Genomic DNA, 26,497 nt, shown 5'->3' with positions numbered 1-26,497 from the left:
AGAAAATTTACTCAGACTTTAACATGTAACTGAAAATTATCAAAACATAAATATAAACAAACTTCTAGAACAATTCCTTTGGTCCTTCTGGCGCCAACAGTGACTAGATACAAATATGAACAACTATGAAACGCAAAAAAACACCGAAGACTACGGCTGAGAAACACACTCGGGTGAATTAAAAGGCAGAGAGGGGAAGCGACAGGGAAGAAGAAGGAGTGAGAAACAGCGAAAGGAAGTAGAAGGAAGGAAGAAAAAATGGGAAGAAGTGAGAGGGAGTGAGAGGTCAAGAGAGGAAGTAAGTATGAGAGAAAGTAAGAGGAAGTGAGATGCATACAAAGGGAGTGAGAGGCAGCAGGGAAGAGTGAAAGGAAGAGACAGAGAGAGGAAGGTAAAGGCAGAGAGACAAAATAAAAGGAAGTGAAAGAAGGTACGTGGCAGTGGGAGAGAGGCGACAAACAATGCGAGAAAGTAAGAGGATGTAAGGGAGGCAAATTAAGAGGAAGTGATAGAAAGCTAGTGGGAGAGACAGGGAGTGAGAAACAGCGAGAGGAGTAGTGCGAGGAAGAAAAGCTACAGAAAGAGGGAGTGGAAGGGAGTGAAAGGCATCAAGAGGAAAGCAAGAGGTCCATGAGGAAGAAAGAAAAGTATGAGGGAGGGAGGGAAGAGGCCAGAGCATGGAGAAAGAGGTCGCAGAGTGTGAAAAAAGAGGAAAGTCATGAAAAGAGGAAGCGGAGCGTTAAGGGGAGGGAAATGTAAGCAGTTTTGTGAGAGAAAGGAGAAACGCTGAGCAAGGCAAGGCTGAAGAGAGGAGAGGAGAAACAGCGGCCATGAAACTTCACTACAACAGCCACTACAACCACGGCAACTACCACCATCACTATCAAGGTAAATTTATCCTGTTACTTCACTGCCTACGTTTTTTTCTTCACTACCATCGGCACTACATACAAGAAACACCACCACCACCACCACACCATCACACCACCTACCACAACAACCACCACTACAGCTACCACCACACCAACTACCACCACTACCACGGTAAGATAAACCTCTGCCCTCCATTCTTTTTCTACGAGTAAATAGAACCATACACAACAGAGTCAGGATTAACTTCTCTCATTCACTAACGTAACTATGGAAGGGTATCACAGTCTTGAGATATATTCACTGTCACCGTAGCAATTCACTATTTTTCACCGTATATCTAGACAAGCAGTAATCTCACTCTATTATACCTAACCCTTTCAATACGATGACCCCCTTAGTTCATTCTTGCTACCGCCGGACGATCTGTTTAGCTTTTTTTTTTTTTTTTAAGTAACTGGGCTAATTAAAACCATACGTAACTCCTTCAGTTTTGAAAATCTCTCTTAATTTTAACATAACATTTAGATAACAGGAATGATGTAATTAAAAAACTCATCTAAGTGCACTGAGTATTCCCTATGTGTAAATAAAACGTCTAGAATATATCCCCCCCAAAAAAAAAACGATTTAAAATATAACTTGGAAGACAGTACGATTACGTAAACACAAATATACATAACCATGCGTCGTCTCGTCCCGGCCGTCTGACTGCGGTTTCGGACCCTGACTACAGAAGGCTACAAAACTCTGCGGGGAACAAGCTCCATATTTCACTTACTTTTTCAGCCGGAGCCGCCGCGGGCCGCCTCTTTGTTGGCTTGTGTCAGGCTGGGGATGAGGACACGAGCCAGAGCCAGCCTGCGGGAGAAGGAAAAAAAAACACTGTGATTTTTATATTCTGATTTTTTTTTTTTTTTTTTTTTACTGGACCTACGACGTTATTTTCATGTCAGTTATTCGTTTTTCCCCTTCTCGATTTTTTTACTTTTTAATTTTACGATGTCTTCTTGTCAGATATATAGAGTTAGACCTGAATAGTAAAGACTTTATTATTTGTATTTTGTTATTTTTATGTTCTAATTGGCATCTTTCGTAGTTTTCCTGTTAAACATAAAGTCAGCTTGGAGAAAAGGCAGACTATCGTGGTTTTACGTATTAATTTTCCATACATCGTGCCCTCCAGTAATATTCTCCTATCAGGCTGGGAAGAAGGACAATGACCGTAATGTTATGCTCCACTTGATACTTTTCCGACGCTTGCCCGTGAAACATAACGAATCGACCGCAGGGGAAAAGGATAGTTACCTCGTTTTAGCCTCTGCTTTTACACTACTCATCTTGCGACCACATTTTCCTGTCAAATCCTCTTTTTTTGCCTTGTTCCCAGTCACATATAAACAGTGGACCAAGAGGACAGGAAAACGAGTCCTATTTCGACGTGCATACTGATAAAATTTTCCTGACCACTACACCTTCCACAGGAGTCAGCTCCGAGAAAGGAAAACCACCTTGATTTTATGCTATACTTTTTATTCCTGCGCTCAGTCAGACAACATTTTCTCATCAAATAAATCTTCGGAAAGTTTCGTTTTGCTTCGGGAAATAGGATTCACTCTTGTTGCAATATACACCATAAAACTAAAAAAAATAAATAAATAACTAAAATAAATTGTGTGATGTTGGTGAGGTAAGAGGACAAAAGTGAGGCCCTCTGAGAAAGGTCTTAATTTTAACTTGAGTTATAGAAGAAGGAACATGATATAGAAGTTAGGAAGTATTACTGAATTATAACTCTTCTTTTCATAACCATTTTGTGTTTCTTAATCAGCAGCACAACCCTGGGAGTAGCCTTATCTAAAATCATATATGTGAATTTCACTTGAAGGATGGAAGTTGTTATGGCTAATGGATTTACTGCACGGACACACACACACACACACACACACACACACACACACACACACACACACACACACACACACACACACACACACACACACACACAAACACACACACACACTTAAAGCCCTGCATAAGTAGAGCCAACAAAAAAAAAAGTAAAACAAAAGACACCCAGCTAAGAATAAATCGCTAGGGAGGAGGGGTTCCGCAGGAGGAGGAGGAGGGGAAGGCCGTAAATAAGTAAAGGTCTGTGGAGGCAGGGAGCGCCCCGGTGTGGTGAAGACGGAGATAATTGTGATGAAAGTGACGGGTGGAGGAAGAAGGGGTGAGGGAAGCTGGAGGCGGTGCTGGAGGTGGTAAGAAGTGCTGGGAAGTGCTAGAAGTGAAAGGAAGTGTGCGAAGAGATGGGAGCACAGAAGGTTAGGAGGAATGAACGAAAGTGTGTTGGGGATGGAAGAATGGATATATGTGCGATGAAAGTGAAGGGGATGGAAGGAGAAAAGGGTGAGGAAGGAGTGGGGGAAGTGCTGGATGTGAATAGAAGTGCAGGGACAGTCAGACGGATGGGAAAGAAGGTAGGAAAGACGTGGGAATAGGTGGTGGAAAGAGAAGACAGAGAATAACTATGATAAAAGTGACGGAAAGGAGGAAAAAAGTAGAGATTGAAAGTCCAGACAAGTGCTTGAGGTGATGGGAAATGTGTTAAATGTTGGCTGGAGGCGAGGGTAATGGGAATCAAGATGTGCGAATGTTTGGTGAAGACTGGGGATAACTGTGACAAAAGTGACGGAAGAGGAAGAAGAAGTAGAGGAAAAGGTGGAGGAGGAAATGGAGGAAGAGGTGAGGCAATTGGTGTGGAGATGATAGGAAAGGAGAGACGGGTAAGATGGAGGTGAGAAAGATGGAGAGAAAGATGTGGACATGAGTAGTAAAGAATGGAGATACCAGTGATGAAAGTGATGTAGGTGGAGGAAGAGGATCTGAGGGAAGTAAAAGTGGTACTGGGAAGTACAGGAAAGTGCTGGGAATGAGAGGAAGTGCAGGAATGATGGAAAACAAAGAGGAAAGGAAAACTGAGTGCAATAAGAAGCATGTAGAGAAGTTGATGGGGAAAAAATCTAAATAATATGAAACACAGACGGAAGAAAACACACTGTAATAAAAGGCATTTAGAATGAGGAGTGAAAAACGAGAGGGACATCGTAGCATAAAAAAAGAGAGATCAATTGGAGAAGATATAGAGGTGAGGGGAAAAGAGGAGAAGAATGGCCGCACAAATGGAGAAATACAAGGCTGATAAAAGAGGTGATAAGGTGGAACAGAAGGTGGTAAGGAGGAACAGAAGGCGATAAAGAGGAACAGGAGGTCACGATGAAGGGTGAGGGAACTGAAGCAATAGTTTCGTGTGGACCAGGGTTCTTCGCAACATCTCTTCCTTTGCGATGTATTTTGACTGTGTGACCTGAACCCCTTCAATCCGATGGCGTCCTTTTATATTCTTTAGTCTGGCCTCCTCTATAGTATTTTATTCAAACTTGGGAAATAACTCACGTACTGAAAGGATTAATGGAGAATGGCTATAACCCCTTCAGATCGAAAGGCCTCTCCCTAAACTTAAAAAAAAATAAGTCTAACGGTAGCAAGACTAGAACAGAATATATGTCATCAGACTGAAGGGGTTAATATTCACTTTAACATTAATTATATCAACACGGACGGTATTAAAAAACGTACAATATACACGTACTGGCGATAAACTGTTTGAGGAAGCAGTGTTGGGGAGCTTCCTCAACGCACGACAAAATGGGCCTTGGTTGGAAGCTAAGGAAATGGAGAGGCAATAAACGATAGAGATGTGAGGGGAGATAAAGACGCCTGAAAACAACGAAGGAACGATTCAAGACAAGCACAGGAAACTGAGATAGATGGTGCTGATGCTGGAAGGAGTTGGAAGGAAATGGGGTCGAGAGAGAGAGAGGGAAACTGAATAAAAAGTGAGAGGAGTTAAACCAAGTTATAGGAAAATAATGAAAAGTACAAGATTTCAAACAACGAGGGAATGATAGAAGATAAAATGAAGTAATTATGGCCAAAAGTGATAAAAGAATAATAAAAAATACATCTTCAGAGAATAATGGGCAAGGGAAACGGAAAAAAAATAATTAAAAAAAAAAACGGTAACGTCTCAAGTGAGAAAATAATGACATGGAAAAAGTGAAAGAGAAATATAACCAAAATAAAACTACGGTCACCAAGAAATGACATCTGGCGAACAAAATAAAGGAAAGTAAAGAGAGAAAAATATACTAAAGCAAAATGAAAACAGAGGTCACCAAGCCACTGAAAACAGGGTCAAAACAAGGCTCCCATTAACAGCGAGTCGTAACCCTCCTTTTAAAACTTCCCTTCCTGCATAAATCGATGGAAACTTTAAACCGCGCTGAAACTGGCCAGGGAAGGGGAAAGAAAAGTGAAAAATGAATAGAATATGTGCGGTGGAAGAAGCAGAGGCGGATAACAGGGCGATGGAGGGACAGAGAGGGAGGCAGGGAAGGGAAGGATAGGGTTGGGATGGCATGGGAAAGAAAAGAAGTGAATGGAAAGTGAAAATGAATAAAAATATATGTGGTTGAAGAAGCTGAGAGGGATAGGAGGGAGACTGTGCGACAGGTAAAAGGCAGCTAAGAGAGACAGGAGGGGTATTGTGGGACGGGAAAAGTCATGGAAGGGAAATCTGAGGAAGGAAAATACAGGCTGGGATAGCAAGAGTCGAGAAAAATAGAATGAGAGAGTAATGTAAGGAAAAGTTTAGACAAAGATGAAAATTGGAGGGAACGGAGAAGCAGGGCAAAGATGGGAAGAGCATGCACATATTCACCAGTTTTATGTCAGTTTTGAAGGCTGTCATGAAAAGTCCATGTGGGCATTGTTTGTAGCAGACCAGTGAAGGGAGGAAACAGGCAAGGAATAATGGAGACAGACAGCACTGGAGGAGGGGAAAGGAAAGGAGGAAACAGACAAGGAATAAAGGAGACAGACGTCTTTGGAGGAGGGAAAAGAAGGGAGGAAACAGACAAGGAATGAAGCAGACAGATATCAAAGGAGGAAGGAAAAGATAGGAGGAAACAGACAAGAAATAAAGCTGAGCCATCACTGGAGGGGAAAAGGCACCAATAAAAAATTCAGTATCCATGAATATCAAACACACACACACACACACACACACACACACACACACACACACACACACACACACACACAAAAAGGGAAGACAGACATCAGTGGAGGCAGGGAAAGTAGGGAGGAAAAAGATAACGAAGAAGGTGGACAAGATGGAATGGAAGAGGGAAAAGCAACAAAATATTACAAGTATTGGAAACATGGGAATATAGAAAACAGCGATCACATGAGGAGGAACCCCCCCCCCCCCCGAAAAAAGAACGAATTTCAGAATCAAGGGAAAAGAGAAGGACAATAATCACTGGATGAAAAGAAAAACTCTATAAATATGAGATCGCAGGAATAAAAAAGAATTAACTATAAAAAACAATTACACTTCTCACCCCTTAGAATAACAAATAAGGAAGGACACAAAGACAGTGCTAACCTTATTTAATTAAGTCAAGATCAAGGAATTACAAACATGTCTACCAATATCAGAAGGCAATCCATCATCTCTTTCTGAAGTTACCGAGCTAACAGGATGGCTTCTCACATTTGGGTCTTGGGCTGGTGACAGGAGAGAAGAAAAGATGAAAGGGAGGGGAGGGGAGGAGGTTCGAAAAGGGAAAGGAATAGGAAAGGAAGATGAGTGAGGGGAGATGGAGAGAAAGACTGAAAGAGAAGATAAAGGACAAGAAGGAAAAGGGAAATAAAACACGAAGGAAAGGCAAAAGGAAGACAAACAAGCAAGTATGGGAAAAAGTCAAGAAAATAATGAGAACAGAAGAGAAATCCAGAAGAAACTAAGGAAAGGAGAGGGAGAAAGGCAAGGAAACAAAAACAAAACAGGGAAAAGGTGAAAGAAACACAGGTAAAGTAAACAAAAAAGGGAAAAATTGATGAACAAAAAAATAAAGAATGAAAATTTGGGATGAAAAAGAAATGGTGAGAAAAAAAGCAAAGGAAAGGGGAAGGAAAAACAAGAAAGACAGGGAGAAAAGGGAGAGAAAAACAAGGAACGAAAAAGAAAAGAGGGAAAGGGAAGTGTGTCAGCCCCAGGCGCTCAAAAGTTGGTCCCCTCTCAACAGTGTGGCCAAAAAACATCTCATCCCGCCAAAATTAGTCCATAAATTATCTCCCTTCACAAAGACTAAACTGCTGGCTTGACTTGAGAGAGAGAGAGAGAGAGAGAGAGAGAGAGAGAGAGTGTGTGTGTGTGTGTGTGTGTGTGTGTGTGTGTGTGTGTGTGTGTGTGTGTGTGTGTGTGTGTGTGTGTGTGTGTGTGTGTGTGTGTGTGTGTGTTTGAGACATCACAACCATCAGTCATAATAGGATCATAACAATCACCAAACCCAACAACAGTACACATAATACAAAACAACACGAATACAATACCACCACCTCTATAAACACACAATATACTAGAATACCATTAACCACAAAACCACACGACCACATTAACACCCTCAACCACCAAGCCACACCAGCAAAATAAACATAACACTACCACAACACCACCAACCAAACAACCACACTTCCATAACACCACTAACCACAAAGCTACACTGCCATTATGAACAAAACACTACCCACTACACTAACCACCAAACCACACAACCACACTAACACCATCAACTATTAAAACACAAAGGCACATCCACCAGCTCAACCATTTACCCCCCTGGACAGTCCTTTCTCCCCTTACCTCCCAGGGATCCCAGACTCCCTTCTTGATCCCCTAACGCCCCCTGACTCCCTGCCCTTATACCCCAGCTCCACCCAGATGCCCCTTCTCCCCTTACCCCAGCGTCCCCTTCCTCTCTCTACTCCTAGCACCCATGGACTCCCTTCCTTTTCCCCGAGCCTCACCGTCCCCCTAAATCCTTCCCACCCACCCCTCCTCTTTGACTGCGGGCCGTGAATCTGTGTTTATATAGGCGTGGGAGGAAGGCGCAGCGGAGATCCCCTAATACGGGCCAGGGAACGAGACATATTGACAGGCGAGGGGGCCGAATATACAACGACACTGACGCCGACATTTGCATAGGTACCGACGGGCAGGGAGAAGGAGAGAGAGGAAGAGTGGGAGGGTAGTTCTGGGTATCTTTCTTCTAGCTTTATTTTTCCTGTTTGGTCTTTGATATATAAAACTTTTTTTTTTTTAGTCTGGTTTATCGATATCCTTATTAATTTTTTATGTACGAACTGTATGTATGTATGTATGTATTATTATTATTATTATTATTATTATTATTATTATTAGTAGTAGTAGTAGTAGTACTACTACTACTACTACTACTGTTACTACTACTATTAATACTGATAACCATGATATCTTTTTTGGAAAGGGGCAACACTTTCATGTGTGTGTGTGTGTGTGTGTGTGTGTGTGTGTGTGTGTGTGTGTGTGTGTGTGTGTGTGTGTGTGTGTGTGTGTGTGTGTGTGTGTGTGTGTGTGTGTGTGTGTGTGTGTGTGTGTGTGTGTGTGTGTGTGTGTGTGTGTGTGTGTGTGTGTGTGTGTGTGTGTGTGTGTGTGTGTGTGTGTTTTCTGTGTTTTTTCCCAAGACTTTTTCCTTCCTACTCCCAATCTGTCTGTCGAACGGGAATCTGACTGACGGATTGGTATATATGAAGCCGTGGCAATGGTGAAGCAGTGACGTGGACATAAGCCTACCCTTGTCCTTGATTTGTCTGTTGGATATGAGCTGTTTTATTTCTGAGGCTATATTAGTGGAATAAGCAGCTTATTTTCATTTTTAGTTTCCTCTTATTTCCCCGCCTTTTTTATTCATCTTACATAAATATCTGTTTCCTGTGCTAAAAATATTCCAGTGACTTTGAGTGATGACGCGTGTTGTGTGAGTAATTGGGGTTGCACTGGCTGGTAATAATGGCAGCGCTATACTACTTTCACTCTAACATGTAAAAATTGCCATCTGTCCATCTTGAATGTTGAGTTGTAGCAATAGAATAACAGTAGAATATGATACTCTTCTTGAAAATGCGCTGTGGAAAGATGTAGACAAGTAGCAATGTTTTTTTTTTTTTTTTCTGCCACTGAGCTACATGATATCAATTGAAAAATGGAAAAACAAAATCTGGGCCAGGTTAGAATAAAAAGAGTATAGTAGTGGTAATGGTGATAGGAATAATGGCAAGAGTAGCAGCAAAAAGGGTGGTATATGCTAATCAAAGAAACTAAGTGACGATGACAGTGGACTCCTTAGAATCGTGTGTTGTGGAGACAGAGTGGTGTTTAGAAATGCAGGGTGTGGAAAATGTATGGTGTGGAGGATTCGTGTGGAACGGAGACTGTTTGGTGGTGGTGGGTGATGATGTAGCCGGACTGTGCGACGGAGACTGTAGAGTGGTGGTGGTGGTGGTGGCGGTGGTAGTGGTGGTGATGGTGGTGGTGGAAGACTGCAACGGAGACTGAAACAGAAGTGGTGGTGGTGGTGGTGGTGTGTGATGAGGGCGACATATGCTGGTGATGGGGTGTTATGAGGGCGGCAGAGCAGTGTTTATGACGCGCCTGAGACACCACATCAGGGGGCCACCACCTCAACACCTCATAACGCCGCAAAGATACCGTCGTCAGCACCAGATGAGCATGAAATATGTACAAACCACAACACAATAAAGAAAAAAATAACAATCTGGGGCCCACCTAGGACACGATTCATTATTAGAAATTCAATATTACACACTGAAAGACAAAGCGTTCCTTAAAATGCACATGAGTCCGTTCGGTTGATGAGAATGAAGTATGGACCACGTGTAAACTGAAAATAATTTACCCCTTTTTGTAGAACATGATTTATCCTCTAAACCAAGATTAGTGCTGACGGAAGGACAATGAAAGGTGAGTGCAGAATCTTACTATGACTCCTGTTCTTCAAGTAAAAACAACCAGATCAAAAGTGCTCAGACAGAACACAAACGTCACGCCTAAACTTTGACACAGACCTGTAATCTTGATCTTTAATTAACCTGCACCAAAACTGCATCAATTCTCCCCGTCGCTCCTCCCCCACGCACATGTATTTATCAAGTCTGAACCAAGTCATCGGGTTTGGCATTCACGAGATAACGCCGTGTCTTGAAATTTGGCCCTGAACCGTGACCTTGGCCTTTGATTGTTCTACACCAAAATCGTTTCGCTTCTTCCAAGACCCAAGCTCAATATATGTGCCAATTTTGACCCAAATCGGATAAGGCATTCATGAGATACACTGAAAACACATATATAGACAAACACGCATTCATATATATTTACATACATAAATAAAATGGACACAACAGCTATATATATGAGTTGCAAGAGGAAATTAATCATAAGTCTCTGAATCCTGACGCACAGTGGGAAGCGAGGGCGAGACGTGGACGACAAGAAACAAAAGAAGAGCGGGACATAACAAGCAGGATTGATCACACACTCACAGACGCCTCGCTCCAGCACTGTTCCTCTACCTCGCTGGCTGTGTGGGTGTGGGTGTGGGTTTGGGTGCCCCGTGTGTGAGTGTGAGTGTAAGTGAGTGGGTGTGAGTGTAAAGCATCATATGAACAGTAGATGTGTGGGTGTGGATTTGCGTATGAAGATGGGGGTGTGCAGTGGGTGTCTGTGCACAATGTATGTAGGTGTACAGTAGGTGGAAGTGAGGTTGAGGGTATGTATGTGTAGGTGAGGGTGTAGATGTGGGTGTGGAGGTGGAGGCGTGGAATGGAAGGAGGGTGATGAAAGTGATCTAGGGCGCATAAGAGTGAAATAAGACGTAAGGAAGAGGAGGGAAACTATGAGAGCAAGAGGAGTAGTGTGAGTATTATTGAGGACTTCGATGTGAGTACCAGTAAATCAAAGCTGTGGTGTGGGAGGATGACAAGAGGATGAGATAACAATAATACAGATTGTGAGAGACTCTGACAGACTGTTTGATGACAGAAATGGTGACGATTATACATGAGAAGAGGGTAAATTTATAATACTATAGATGGTGTGAGACTATACTGGTAGCTGAAATGATGAAAATTATAGATGATTGTATAGAAGGTGTATGATGTAGTGGTGTGATGTTATAGTCATATGGGTGGTGAGAGACGGTGTTGGATCGTAAAAAAGGACAGTGATAGGTGGTCGGGGGTGGAGTGGTGAAAAACTGGTGGTGACAGGTGAAGGAGTGGTATGCGACGGTGATTTGTGACGCGTACGAGCAAGGACGAGTGGTGAGGGAGGGTGGTGAGTGGTGGGACGCGGGAATAGTGACAATGACAGATGAAGAGGAAATGATCTGGAAGCCGACGACGATTTTGAGGAAGTTACAGATGGCAACTGATGTCGATTATAAGGAAGTTACTTACAGGAACTTTGCTATATCGTCTCTTAATTTTTAATCATATTCCATTAGTTTTTCCTACAGCCAGACAATTCTATTAGGCCTAAGCACATTGAAAATATCTCGAGGTGAAGGTCTTAATGATGATTATTTTGTCTTATCCCTGCAGCTTATACTGTACAGTCGAGCATAAAGTAATCTAAAGTGGACACAAAAGCATAATAAGATTTCACTGTGGAATGGGTATAAAGCATGCCTAATGGTGCTAATGAGAAAAAAATATACAGGCACAGTCGAATCATATGCACTTGTAATTCTACTCTAAAAACTCAGAATGCATCCATACACATACAGATGATGGTACGATAATATACTCTATTTCTATGTGCAAATCTGAAGTGGTATTTCCTAAGACATTGTATTTTCACTCGTACAACCAATCTTCCATGCTCACAGATGCTGTTCAGAAGCCTACCCACACTACCTCAGTACATCAGAGAAGATAAACGTTTACACACACACACACACACACACACACACACACACACACACACACACACACACACACACACACACACACACAAAACACACTAACTCACACAAACACACACACACATACAAATCAACAAAAGCAGCAACAAGAACAAAACAGCAGTGAACACCCAGATGCAAAAATTCTACCTCCCCTTCCCCCCTAAAAAAAGAAAAGAAGAAACTCATCCAATAAACCCAGCGTATATAAAATTCCATAAAACTAACTATCTCAGTGGCCTCCAAGTCAAGTCATGGCACCACAAACCCAAGGCCAAATCGAGAGGAAACTTGATATTTGCATTTGGTCAGAGGCAGGGTGCAAGTTTTAGGGTGATTGGTAGGGGCTGGGGTGGGGGTGGGGGTGGGGGTCGGGGGTACGAAAGGGGGTGCGGAGGGAGGTGAAGTGGGGGATTGGAAGGGGAAGGGGGATAAAGTGAGGTATGAGGACGAGGAAGTAAAACTGGGGAATGTGAAGGGTGATGTGAAATGTTGTCTTGTGAGGGAAGAGGATGAACTTGGTCTTGTATGGGGAAGGTGAGCGAACTGTGATAGGGGAGGGGAAGGAGGAGGGAAACTATGGTCTTGTGGGGAGGGGGGGGATGAAGTAGGGTGGGGGGGAAGGGGGTGAACTGGGAGCTTGTGAGAGGGATAAAGTGGGGGCTTATTGGGGAGGGGAGAGGTTGAAATGGATATGATGAGGACAGACCTGGGATGTGATCGTACTGCACTTGTCTAGAATTTGGACTGTTTTAAGACTGGTGAGACTGAATTAAGATTGGCTGGATTTGGGATGGAGAGGAAAGAGACAGTGCTAAGAGACAGAGAAATGGAATAATGTGAACTAACTGAGTATACTACAGAATATCTTTTAAGTTACGAAATTAATCGCTAGGAAGATCCTACAAGGCTTTCCAGACCCACGAGAACACGACCCCCTGTGTACCAAGAATGGGTTGGGTGTGCAGAACAGGATTTGGTGTAGTGGGGCTGGGACAGACGTAAAAAAAAAAAAAAAAAGGCGTATGGGAACTGCTGAATAGAAACAGTACTAGATGCAGAATACTGAGCCTGAGATAAATTTGATATGCATGGAGAGACTTAGTGGACAGAGCCTCCTGGGGATTTATGAGGTAGTTTTCTTTTTTTATGTAAGAGAGAAGGAACCAAAGGCCAGGAGTCCGCAAGACTGTTCCCTCCAAGAAAAAACAAAAACAAGTTACAGAGCCAAATTCAAAATCTGTTCATGTACTGGATACGTAGATTTAAGCCTAGGGTAAGCTTAATGTGTTGTGACAGACGCAAAAGACAGAACTTGAAAGGAACTGCTGAAGTGGAACTGTTTTGTATAAGAAAAATTAAACTTAGATTGAATTTAATATACTGGAGTAAACGTAAAGGACACAACAAGGCTAAGGGCAATGGGACCACGATAGATGTAAAGTACAGAGCTTGATGGGAATTGCTCAGCTGGACTGGACACGAAAAATTAAGCCAAGGACGAAACTAGTGTACTGGGACTGGTGCAGGATGTACAGAACTGGGATGACGGCCCCGGCACAGCTACTGGGATCGAACCGGGGATGCAAGACGGACTGGGAAGGGCATGGAGGGAGGCGGGCTGAGTGTGGTGGGTTTGGTGTGCGTGTGTATATATATGTAAATGAAGCCTGGGCCGCCGCCGCTGCCGAGTTATGAGTTTTTCCATATAAGTGCTAACTACCGCCTCCGCCCGTGCCAATAAAACCCAGATTCTACCCAAGTAGCTCGGGCGAGGCGGACGCTTATGAAGAGCCAGAGTTATGGGGGGAATTTGTGAGCATCAGCTTATTTGCTTGATGTGTGATATTTTGCTGTGAAGAGATCTTGGAAAAGGGTAAAAACTATACACAGTCTTTCCACAACCGAACTTTCTCTTTATATTCTTGGAAAAGAAAATTTAAACAACTTGTGACAAGTAATAACTAACCAGTGTATATGAAACACAAACTCAACTTCTTTTGCAATATTCACAATTTAGAAATGACAAAACAAACACTCGGTATATGACTATATTTACAATAACTGCAATATTCCCCTTTTCCATTACATCAGACACAGCAGTATCTAGTTGTCATTATTGCATTGCCCTGGTGTGTCTGGCTGAGTATACCCCTCGACCACAAGCAAGCAGCCACCTTCCTGTAGCAGACAGCTCCTCACTAGATCAGAAGAGGGGCCATCCACATGGTGAGGTGCAGGGAAAATTGTCGCATCTAGTTATCTTTGTCAAGTAAGTCACTAGGCACAGCTTCTTTCTAAAAATGTGAACAGAGTTATATCAAACACGTTTTTCTACCGCGGTCGGATTCATTTTAATACATCCTCTAATTCCCTCGCAGTTGCCACAAAAACGCCGCGGACGCACTGGCGGCTGTGCTCATAAAACAGTAATGTCTCGAAACCATGTTAATGAAACTGTAAGAGCCCCATTCCAAGCTTTTTATTTTCATTTCTAAACCCCTTCAATCCGGGGACGTCTTTATTTTTCCTCTTGCTACCAGACGATTTCATTCAGCGTAGGATAAACTTCTCGAACTAGAGGGGCTAAATACACCATTCACTAACCCCTTCAGTACGAGAGGTCCTGCCTACGTTCCTAAAAATCATCCGTTCGGTGACAAGAATTTAAAAAATTCATCGGATTTACAGTGTTAATCTTTTGCATGTCATTTCCGTCCCCACATGAGAAAGAAAAAGCCGTAATCTAACGTAGCATATAAATACTTCTAATTAATCCCACAAATCCTTCTAATTAATCCCCCGGCAGAGACACAGCAACCCCCCCCCTCCCTTGAAATGGTCCGTACGTACACCCAAGTCTAATGCGTTCAAGTTAATGCGTATAAGGTAAAGTTGGGCCGGTGGGACGCATACAAAGTGGCCAACTAGCGTATCCCCTCTCATAACCTACACCTCTACACCCCTACACCTTTCATGGATACACATCTACACCCCCTACACCTTTCATGGATACACCTCTGCACCCCAACACCTCTCTTGGAATGCTCTCTCAATAATTGTGTGTGTTATTAACGTCCCCTCAAACAAATCTCTCTCTCTCTCTCTCTCTCTCTCTCTCTCTCCTGTCCTCATTCTCCATGCAATGTCCTTGTCGCCTCCATGCCTCCTAGTTTCATCATCTCTCCTAGTATCTCCCTCTCCATCTCGTCCTTAATTTCTAAACCCACTATTATCTTCCCTTTCTTCTAGCTTCATCCCCTATCCCTACCTCCTCTGTCCATCTCGTCCTTCATTACTAAACCTCTCCCAACATCACCCTCTCGTCCTTCAATATATATCTTATCTATTTCCTATATCTCACCCTCTATTTCTAAGCATTAACTGTGTCTATCTCCCCATCTTGCTCTCCATATTTATACCTTCCCAATACCTCTCCATCTTGCCATTTCTGAATCTATCCACGTATCTCTTCATTTCGTTTTTCATTTCAGAACCTTATCTGTTTCGTCTGTCTCACCATCTCCCCCTATACATTTTGAAATCTTCCCTAGCATCTCTCCCTCTCGCCCTTCGTCTCTAAAGCCTTCCCAACATCTCCCTCACTCCATCTCGTCCTCCATTTCTAGACCTTATCTCTTTCCTCCCTCCCTCCCTAAGACTCAATCCCCCCCCCCCGACGAGGGCAAACTTATTCAAATGACATCATTGGTGTCTTTTTCCACCCTCCCTCTCCCTAGCACCTATTCCTTTGCGGTTTATTTTTGGATATGGATAGGTATTATCCTTTCTGCACGTCATCTATGCCGAGTATGGCGATTATGAAAGGATTTGTGTAACACGGAGTGGGACAGTAACGTGTAACAAGCAAAATAAATCGCTTAGGAAAAGGTATTAGGGAGCTTCCTTAACAGACGCGAACGCAGGTCTTGATCTGCCCTCTTCACTAACATTTTTCCTCTTTTCTTTCTTTTAATTTTCTTAGACCCGAGGAGGACGTCTCAATTTTTCCCTAGTTCCTTCTTGAGAACACCTGAAGATTCTACCTATTTTCTTGGAGATTTTTCACAGTGGAGTTTATGGAGGATATTTTTTTTACCTTCTTCACTGAGATTATTTTCCACCAAGTAAAAAAAAAAAATCGTCAGGGGATAGTAAAAAACTAAAAAAAGTAACAGACGCCACCGAAGTGATGAAAACAGACGCCATTGTAGTGACGTAAACAGACGCCATTGTAGTGACGTAAACGGACGCCAATGTAGTAAATAAACAGACGCCATTGTAGTGACGTAAACAGACGCCATTGTAGTGACGTAAACAGACGCCATTGTAGTGACGTAAACAGACGCCATTGTAGTGACGTAAACAGAGGCCAGTGTAGTAAATAAACAGACGCCATTATAATATTCTCAGATTCCCTGTTATGCTCATCCTTTATCCCGTTTCTTCAATTTCCTTCAACAGTTTCATTTCTCCCTGTATAATCTCCCTGAGCATCCCCCTCCTCTATGCCTCATTTCTTATTCCACGCACATATCTCTCTCCCTTATCTCATCACCCCCCCTCGCCTCCCCTGGTACCTCATTTTGTTCCTGTATTACTCATGCCTTCCATCCTCCTTCCAGCATCATCATTATCGTCATCAACATCATCATCATCATTACCGTCATCATCATCATCATCATCATCATCATCATCACCTTTCCCAGCGCCTAGGTCAGCTCTTAGATTACTTTGGCTTGCATCATTCTTCCATCATCATCATCATCATCATCATCACCATTATCATCATCACTATCATCACGACCCTTGTCCTTGTCCCAATCATGAGCAAAAACAGTCTAGCACATCCATCCACAACACAGTCATTCCTAAAACCAATTTTTCTTTTCATTCCTAACCAAATTTTCTTCTCATTCCACCATTGTTCCTCATTTTGCTGTTTTTTTCTCAATGCTGTTACCTTCATCTTTATTTACGGCTTCACTTTTTTACTTTTCATTTCATTATTCATTCACATCAATTCCTTCCATTTGTATATTCATCTATCAGTTTCGCGCCTTCTAATTTTCCCTATGCTTGTTCCCTTGCGTATTTATTAAGTATCTCATCTATGCTTCATCTCTTTTTACCTTGGCTACTCATGCGCTCTTCAGTTTTCCTCCTCTTCCATTTCACACAAAATTAACCATCACCTTCCTTCCTCTGTTTTCATCGTCCTATCTCACTCCATCTTCCTCTTCCTCCATTTTACGCACTTTGACTATGACTTACCTCCATCACCTCCCCCTCCCCTTCTCTCTCTCTCACTCTCTCTCCAATCCTTCCCCTCCCAATCACCCCTGTCAATCTCTGCTCCCTATCATCTCCTCTCCTCCCATCACTCTCCATCACCCACTTCCTTTCTCCACCACTTCTCAGAATCATGGACTTGGCCCTCCTCCTTCCTCTCGCCATCCCCTCAGTTCACTCCCTCATGACGCCCTGATCGCCTCAATATATTCTCAAGTCCCCCTTGCTGCAACATCATTCCCGGATCCTGCCTCCTTCGCGATCTTTACGCTTAGGTACGAAATTCTGCTAGCGAAGTACATCTGCTTCTACATACCTCAAAAGTACAAACGATCAAAATAAAGATCAGAATAAGGCTCACCTCTAATTTCCTCCTAGTTAAGTAAATCTGTGTCTACTAATTCACATAAAAGTATCAACGAAAATTAATCATCCTCGTATTAGAGTTCATTTCCAGTTTTCTCGTGGCGGTTTCCTAGCACATCGACCCTCAGGTGAAATAAGCATGGAACGCTGCTCTCTATCTTAACCATCCTTCTCTCCATATCTTTCATCTCCCCTGCTAGTCCTGCCTCTTTTCTTTTCCCTTCTATCATTTCATGTCATCTATTTCAATCTTCATTCAAATCCTCCTGCTTCTCTCCAAGCCTAAGAACTTTCGCCCACTCTTTTTCCTCTTCCTTCATGCGTCTCCCTCAGTCCTTCTCCTGTCCTCTCCTGTATCCTCTCACCTTCTATACACAACTTTATCAACATCTACTCATTCATATTATTTAATCCGCATCCATACTCTCTCCTAAACGTTTCCTTTCGCCTCGCCTTCTTATATTCTGCTTTACTTTTCCCCTTCTCCCTATTGTCTTCTCTTCCTCTTCTGTCCTCTTTTCTTATTCTACTTCTATCCTTCCCCTTCCATTCTCCTTTTCCACTCCTCCTCTCTTCTCCTTCCCTACTTCTGCTCTTTTCCTCCCATTCTCTTTTTCCCCAGTCCAACTTCTCATTTCATCCCATCTCCTCTTTTCGTACTTACGTTGACCTTTCTCTTCCCTTTCTTTTCTTCTTTCCATACTTTTGTCCTTCTTCTCCCTTTCACCTCATCGACAACCTTACTTCTACTTTTCTACCTCCTACCCCTTTCTCCTCTTCTTTCTTCTTCTACTTTTCTACCTCCTACCCCTTTCTCCTCTTCTTTCTTCTCCTACTTTTCTACCCCCACCCCTTTCTCATCTTTCTTTTCCTACTTTTCTCTGCTCTCTCACCAAGCAAACAAGTAACACCCCATAGACGGCACCCCTGTTCATTCTCCAGCCTCCCAAGCCTGACTGATGCTGAGGGAGAGGTGGAGGAGGAGAATGGGAGTCGAAAAGAAGGTGAAGAGGTCAGGAAGGAGAAGAAAGAATTAGAAGATGGAAAGTGGAAGTGGTCTGAAGTGGTGGTGAAAAGGGAGACTTATATGGAATGGGAGTTTAGGATAGGACAAGAAGATGAGAAATGAGTTGACGTGGGACAGACAGACAGACAGACAGACAGACAGACACACACACACACACACACACACACACACAGACAGACAGACAGACAGACAGACAGACACACACACACACACACACACACACACACACACACACACACACACTCGTTAAACTACAGCATTTCCCTTTGTCTTCAGAGGTATACATCCACTGAATGGCAGCATAAATCTGAAATATTAAGATATTATAAGCATACCGGGGAAGGGGGGTCTGTTTAGTCCAAATATATTAATGGTCACAGCGATGGTTTGCCTTCAGATCGTAAAAAACATCTCAAACTATATCTCATGTAGTTGCTCTCAAGAATGTAAAGTCATAAATATACCATAGATTCTACTCGATTAATTAAATATGGATGGTTTACTCTTCCCAAAGTCTTTAAAGTTATGATGATGCTCAGACCCTGTTTAACATGTTACATACTTGTTAATTTTTGCTTTCTTTTTATTATTCTGCGTCATTTCGTTCCTCAGCATCCTAGTCCCCCCTCCCCCATCCCGACCCTGGCCAGCTCACTTTCTTTCCACACCGACTTGTATTCTAATTCCCACCCACTCCAGCTCCGCCTTCCTCAACGCCACCATCTCAATGCGACACACACACACACACACACACACACACACACACACACACACACACACACACACACACACACACACACACACACACACACACACACACACAAAGAAAAAAACTCACTACCATACGCATATGTACTTGCTCGTACACACACTCGTCACATACGAGTATATCCAAACCCACATACATAAACACGCATATCCATGTGGGCGCACGCACACACACACACACACACACACACACACACACACACACACACACACACACACACACACACACACACCCTCGCTCAGCCACTCTGTTTGGGCACAGTTTATATTCACTTTACGCCTGCATCCAGAATTTGCCCTCCTTTTCCTCCGGGTCTCTCCTCCTTTATTTTTTTCATCTCCCATTTCTTATTATCCACTCTTCCTTTTCCTCTCCTCCTTTTACTCCGGGTTTCTCCAACCTCTTTATTTTCATCCCTCTCTTATTCACCACTCTTTTCCTGTTTCCAAATTTATTCATACGTTCATTTTCATTTAAAAATTCTTATTGTCCACTCTCTTTCCCTTCTATTTCATATTCTCTTTGCCCCTCCCACCCCCATTTTATTCCAGTTCTGTATTTCTTTGATATTTCCTCACTATTTCTTTTTCCTATTTCTTCCTTGCCTCCCTGCATGATTACCCACATACGTTTTTGTGTACGTACAAAAGCATGTGTGCTAACCCAGAGAACAACTTAAATAAACAACTGACACGAAAACTTAACACATGATGCCCATACGCAGTAAAGAAAAAGGGGAAATAATGAAAACATACTTAAATATGACGCAAAAAAATCGCCAGGGGTTATTTCTTGGCTGTGTCTAGTTTAGCGGTGGTGGTTCAGGAGGCAGTTCCGGCGAGGTGGTAAAGGGCTGGATTCGTTTTTGCATTCAGATGTGTTTTTTGCTGAATTCCGGACCCACCCCACCAAATTCTCCTCCCGTGTTACTGTTATTTTGTGGTGTACATGCAGATGGCTGGGATAAATTTGGATAGCTTTTAGTGTGCGGTTCATTTTCTTTATATGTCCACTTTTTCGTCTTTTCCATCTCGTCCCTGTCCTAATAATGCACTGGTACTGTACATTCTTTTTTTTTCATCGTGTTAACTAATTCCAGCTCCACTGTCATAATTATAGGTGTTGAAATTATTATATTAAGATGGTTATTGGTCAAACACATTTTTCGCAAGTAATTATGGCCTACTGACGTCTCGCTCTTTCATATTCATTGTGTCTACAGTTTTATCTCCTCCCCATCTCTACACTCCTTCCTAAATTTCGGATGTGAATGGAAATTGTTAAGACTTAATATCACAACACTTTTTTTTATAGATATTTTCAACACGGTTATCCCGTAGACTCAAGGAAAAAAAATTGTAAACACACACACACACACACACACACACACACACACACACACACACACACACAATTAACAGCAACTAAATGTGGTTAAGGAGACAGCGGCATCCCTCTTTCCTCGCGAGAAGTTGGGGCCGCATGTTTTGGTCCCTTAATCTCCTTTTTTCTGTCCTCCTAACCCGTCGTCCAGTAATGGCCTCTTTCCTGTCCCACTCTGATCCCACTGCTTTTCTGGTCAAGGTTACACAAGATGCCACAAAGAAGTTAGTCGCTTTCTCTCTCTCTCTCTCTCTCTCTCTCTCTCACACACACACACACACACACACACACACACACACACACACACACACACACACACACACTAAAAACTTCATAAAAGCATCTTAGAGCTTTTATTTTCTTTTAGTGACGGAAAAGGTAAAAGCTGACTCTAACCCCCTAGTTCGAGAAGCCACTTGAACTGAAAAAAAATCGTCAGGAGGTAGCAAGAAAAATATACAAGTCGTCGGAGTGAAGTACAGTAGCTAAGAACTCTGATGGTGGAAGAATAGTGTCGTAACTAACAAACTACTCTGATCTACTCTCTCATGTTCTCAGTCTCGGATCCAAAAATAACATGCTACTATTATTGACTATGGCAAATTTCGCACCGATTTTCTACTATAAATTCTCAGGGACGTTTGTCATGATGATATATTATGAGACAAGGTATAAAATAGACTCCTGCTCCTACTGTACTGGGTAAGCATGGACAAAGAAGCAGTTACAGTTTTTAACACGCACTTTCACAGGGTTACACAGGCAGACTTACAAGGAACGATATGGAAGGAACACTGAAAGATGGAAAAAAAAAAAGTACACTCGAAATTATTATCAATGGAAATACGAATAATCTGATAAAAGTAAATTAATTAAAACAAACACATATACACAGCAAAGTCGTGGCGAGTGTGGCGGCAGGAGAAGCGGTTGCATCTGGACTCATTAAGTCTGGAGCGCCGGAAGGTATGGTAATTAGTATGCTGATTCGGGCAGCCCGGGGGAGGGGAAGAATCCTACTTCAAACCCCACTCGCTGGCACTTGACCTCCTCTCGTTCTGGTCACATCTAATGAATATGCCTGTGAGGACTACTTGCTTGACAATGACTTATCTTCCAAACCCTACGTCAATGTAAGGAAGGTACGATGAGAGTGAATACAGAAGCGTGAGAATATTAATACACAGATCCAGATGGAGGCGTGCCAGGGGTATTTATAAGAGGCTGAGTGTTAATACGTAGGTGCCGTGCTGCAGATGGCGTCATGGATGGCGGATGCTGCCGGGTGCGGGCATGGTGCAAGAGGGAGACTCGCCAGGCGGCCATGCAACTGGTGCTGCTGTGCCTCGCCTGCTGCTCCTGGACGCTGCTGCTCATCTCTCTCACCCTCACTACGACCTCCACCACACACAGGTAGGCTATTTTCACTCACCCTGAATTCAAGCTCCGCAATTTCTTTCATCCTAACTATGACCTCACCAAATTAATTTTTTCTCTCTCACCCTGATTTCGACCTCCACCATACATACGAAATATCCCTCACCCTAACTTCGACCTTCATCACATACAGGTAATCTCTAACACTCTCACTACGACCACCACAGACAAGTAATCTCCCTCACCCTCACTGTGACCTCCACCTAATACAGTTCATCTCTCTCACCCTGGTTACGACCTCCACCATACACAGCTAATCTCCCTCACCCTCACTTCGACCTCCACCACACATAGGTAATCTTCCCCACATCCTAGACACAGGATGAAAACAATATATTCTTATTAAAAAACATATAAGACCTGGCTGGGTACTTTATTTTTTGTTGTAAGCAAATAGTCTGTTATTATCTGGACAAAGTTTATCAATAACGCAATTATGTTAATGAGTCCTGGGTGACTGACAGGTTGGAGTATCGGTACTGATTAATTACTAGCTTTTACCATGCTCCATTTTTTTTTATATTAAATCTGTAACAGTGAGTCAGTGTGAGAATGGAAGGTAATGAACCTGGAAGGGACGCATGCAGCACTTATGAATCAGCAGTACCACAGATGATGTATCCCCAACTTCACTGAGCCACTGACGGAATGGTATTTATCGCAGTGGTTTTATGAAACGCATAATTAAAAACTGTGAATGGTTTACTTGTGAGCAGTGGCACATCTATGATGGGAGGAGGACCTTTGAAATTTCAGATAGTTTAATGCGTGGACACTGTGTAAAATATGTCCCACAAAATAGGCTTGGCCCCATCTTGCTTCCCACCCCTCCATCCATAGAGACCGGGATACACCTCAACCTGCGAGACGAAGTCGATAATATGGCAGGTGTGAATGCTGACTGAATGGATATGTGGCCCATTTCACACGGCACCCTATAATTTCCCAAATTTTATGAGTTCCTCGTCCTAGTTGTAGACCATAATAACCTCATAAAGTGGAAGCTGGGTAATGATAAAAGGTACACTAACTTCGGAATGTAATATTGTTCGTATCTTTATACACTAGCTAATTCACTGGTATCATACAGAACTCTATGCTTGATGATGATATGCAGTGCACATACGTTGCTGTATAGTATGACCTTCCCCTTCTACAGGCATGTGGTTGAGGTGGTGGAGGTGCCTGGTCCTGGGTGGAAGGGCGGGAGTGCCGGTGCTTGCGAGGAGTGCCTAACGCGGCGTGGTCCACCGGGTACATATTGGCGGGTGTTCCAGCAGCCCTTGCAGCAGGTAGTGTCTGCCCTGAATCACCTGGACCAGCCTCTGGCGGCACCAGCTCTACGCACTCACCTACTGGGGGCTCGAGCTCTCCTACGCCATCTGGCCACTGTCCTCCATCTCCCTCTCACAACCACTACCAATGGAGACCCGGACATCAAGGAATCTGAAGCAGTGATACTTCCGGCACCTGGGAAGCCACACGAGCGTCTGGCTTGTCAGGAGAGGTTTCTGGGCTCTAAAGTTGGGTATCCGCGGTACCTGAAGGGATTCATGCGCGTTAATTGCACTGCGACACCTATACAGCAGGCGGTGACAGCGGTGTTGTGGGACGTGAAATCCGAACATCTACCAGGGCTCTTGAATGACTTTGAACGAGTGTATCCTGATCTACTCTTATTACTGGTCTCGGCTAATTCCCCGCCTACACCCACCCATGTTGCAGTGAAACCACCCACGCCATCCCTCTCTCACGCCCTTGCCCACTTACTGAAGCAGGTTACAACACCATACGTGCTGCTGGCCCCACGGCTGGCCCACCTAAGCCACCATTCTCGGCTGGAGCGGCTGGTGTGGGCGGCTGAATGGACAGGTGTGTGGGCTGTGAGTGGGTCAGTGCGAGGTGAGGACGGCAGGTGGCGGCCGGGGTGCCTACAGGTAAGGGAGGGTGAGGGCCAGCTGGTGTACAGTCGGGGGTACCAAACCTCACTGTACGAATGCCAGCTGTGTCAAGGGGTAGAGGGCCCAGTGCTGGTGCGGACGACTGCATTGAAATCACTTGCCTGGCCTGCACCCACCATACACCCACATCTGCTACTGCCACACCTCCTGCTGCAGATACACACTAGGGCTCCACCACACCAGCACGGCGCTGCAACCTGCCCTGACGCCATGTTTCTGGTGACGGATCTGGAACCGCCGTGGCAACAAAAGCCAACTCCGCCACTACTACAGGAACGAGAATTAAGAAGAGTGGCGGCCCTGTGGCGTCCCCTTGCACGACGCCGTCACCTGGCCCGTCTCTACCTTCCCTCCAGCCTCACCATCAACTACCCCTGTGACTTCCTGGAGGCAGCCCGCCCAGCCCACGCGACTCAATACTTCCCCACAGCGGCAGATAGTAACATTACAGCTGCACGTGCATGCGAGGGAAAGGAGGTGCAGGCCATGCTGTCCGCCATCTTGCAGGCATGTGATGTGACTGGAAACAGATGCTTCCTGTTGGAGCCTCCGATGGCAGGTAAGTATAACTACCTCATTTATTAGCCCTTACAACTCGAAGACGTCACTTTTATTTCGTTCTTGGTACATAGCTACAGGCAATTTTTCAGATTTTAGAAGACGTCTGGTAGCTAATGAAGGGACTTAGACACTATCTCCTAATCTGTATAAAATCGCCCAGGAATGCGCAAAAATAAGGTTAAAAGATAAGTTCCCGATCTGAAGAAGCTGAATACAATAATATCACACGGAGCTTTGTATTAAAGCTAAAACTATAAATATATTATTAGCTCTATATCTCAGCAGGTTAACATAATTTGGCTCTCTGCAGTACCTTGTCAGATTTTTAAATCATCATCATCATTATCATCATCATCATCCCGGCATCATTTCCTACTTGGTCAGATCATCATCATCATCATCATCATCATCATCAACCCAACCTCATTCCCACCTAACAAACTAACCTTGGCCTTGCCTGCATCATCATCATCATCATTATCATCATCATTCCGGCATCATTTCCAACTTGATCAGATCATCATCATCATCATCATCCTCATCAACCCAACCTCATTCCCACCTAACAAACTATCCTTGGCCTTGCCTGCCGCTTGATGCCTGGCGAGGGAAGATGTGATTGGCGGTGACCTGCGTGACCTGCTGGGTAGGAACATCTCCCTGGGCATCAACTCCACCCAGCTACCACCCATCATCACCGCTAACCTTTCCAACTACGCACCAGGTAGGTTTACAGTCATTACCTTACATCAAACCCTCATTCATTACCCTACGTCAAACCCTTGCCTTTTCTCTACCACTAAAAATGCGTCTGGTCTAATCTGCCGAAGATCCCTTAACTCAATTTAGCTCACCTGATGACCAAGTGTAATGTAGTTAGACTGACGCGTTTATTCGTCTAGTAACCAAGAGTCTCAGTCCTACCTCGTAACTAAGCCTTATCGAAGCTCAACTGAAGGCAGGTATTCAATATTTTTTTCTGACAAAAGACAAATGCTTAAGAGCCACGTCAAAATTCTTAGTTATGGATAAGGCGCGAGCATATACTCGTATTTATGTAGAGGTGAAGAACAGGGATCAAGTTTCTTCACTGGGGAGATTTTTTTTTTTATGTACAAACACTAGCAAAGGTTCATCGACATATCTCTTGCGGCTGTAGGGACGGAAGGTGTCGTGTTAATCGTTTTTATGTGATAGTAACATGAAGCGCACAACAGAGGAGTGTTAGATGGAGAGATACTGTGTGATGTTCAGGGAGGAATGAAATATAAGGAAGGCAGGGCACATTACTACCTGGGGACTGTCAAAGAAATTTGGCTCATGGCTGTACACATTTCCAATAAACGTGCTATTCACTTCTAACCCTAAATTCCGTCTGAACAGTGAGTGAAGGCGGGCACGTGCGAGTGAAGGGGCGGTGGTGGGCAGTGACTGTGATGCCTACCGTCCCCGATCATCAAATCCGCTGGTCCAAGTGAGTGGCTAAACCGTAATTCTTTTAACACTAACCTGGTCTGTTACCATCTCTTCATCACGGATGTTGAGTTGCAAGAATACATTAGCACTAGAATATGATGCTGTCACGAAGAAATGCAAGTAGTATTGTTTTAATTCTGCCATCAAGCTACGTGAAATAAACTGCGATGGGACAAAAATATCGGCCAAGTTAAGATGGAATGAGCATATATATATATATTTTTTTAACAGGGTGGAGGTAGTGCCCGGGGTGTGGATGTGGGGCCAGCTTCCACCAGACGTAGGCAAGGGGGTGGAGAGAGGCGAGGGTGGATTCCTGCCTGTCTTCCACGCCCTCGAAGCCACACTGGAGGAGGACATGAGGTCACTGGCTGCCCCGAGGTGTGCCCAAGGGCGCTCCACACACATCACTCTCAGGTCACCCTAA

At 43.7% G+C, this 26,497-nt stretch overlaps 1 protein-coding gene across 1 annotated transcript; it reads left to right on the top strand.

The window, feature by feature from the left end:
* The first annotated feature begins 830 nt into the window (after positions 1-830).
* Positions 831-26,497, top strand: LOC145406791 (uncharacterized). The gene is made up of 6 exons (XM_080277888.1): positions 831-888; positions 21,531-21,606; positions 21,878-22,048; positions 23,232-24,592; positions 25,978-26,068; positions 26,302-26,497. Exons 1-6 carry the CDS (start codon positions 831-833, stop codon positions 26,495-26,497), a joined length of 1,953 nt encoding a protein of 650 aa, XP_080134014.1.

The sequence above is a fragment of the Coenobita brevimanus genome, chromosome 71, assembly GCF_032717465.1.
Source record: "Coenobita brevimanus isolate Jiangsu-jjx chromosome 71, ASM3271746v2, whole genome shotgun sequence".
In the NCBI taxonomy this organism is placed as follows: Eukaryota; Metazoa; Arthropoda; class Malacostraca; order Decapoda; family Coenobitidae; genus Coenobita; species Coenobita brevimanus.
Note: the sequence above shows the minus strand (reverse complement) of the source record. Positions and strands in the feature narration are given on the sequence as shown.

What these genes read in the sequence shown, in the direction of transcription:
- LOC145406791 (XM_080277888.1), top strand. Translation starts at nt 831, where the DNA reads ATGAAACTTCACTACAACAGCCACTACAACCACGGCAACTACCACCAT. An exon ending in ACGACCTCCACCACACACAG is followed by an intron (nt 22,049 to 23,231) that starts GTAGGCTATTTT and finishes CCCCTTCTACAG; the next exon opens with GCATGTGGTTGAGGTGGTGG. An exon ending in CATCAAATCCGCTGGTCCAA is followed by an intron (nt 26,069 to 26,301) that starts GTGAGTGGCTAA and finishes TTTTTTTAACAG; the next exon opens with GGTGGAGGTAGTGCCCGGGG.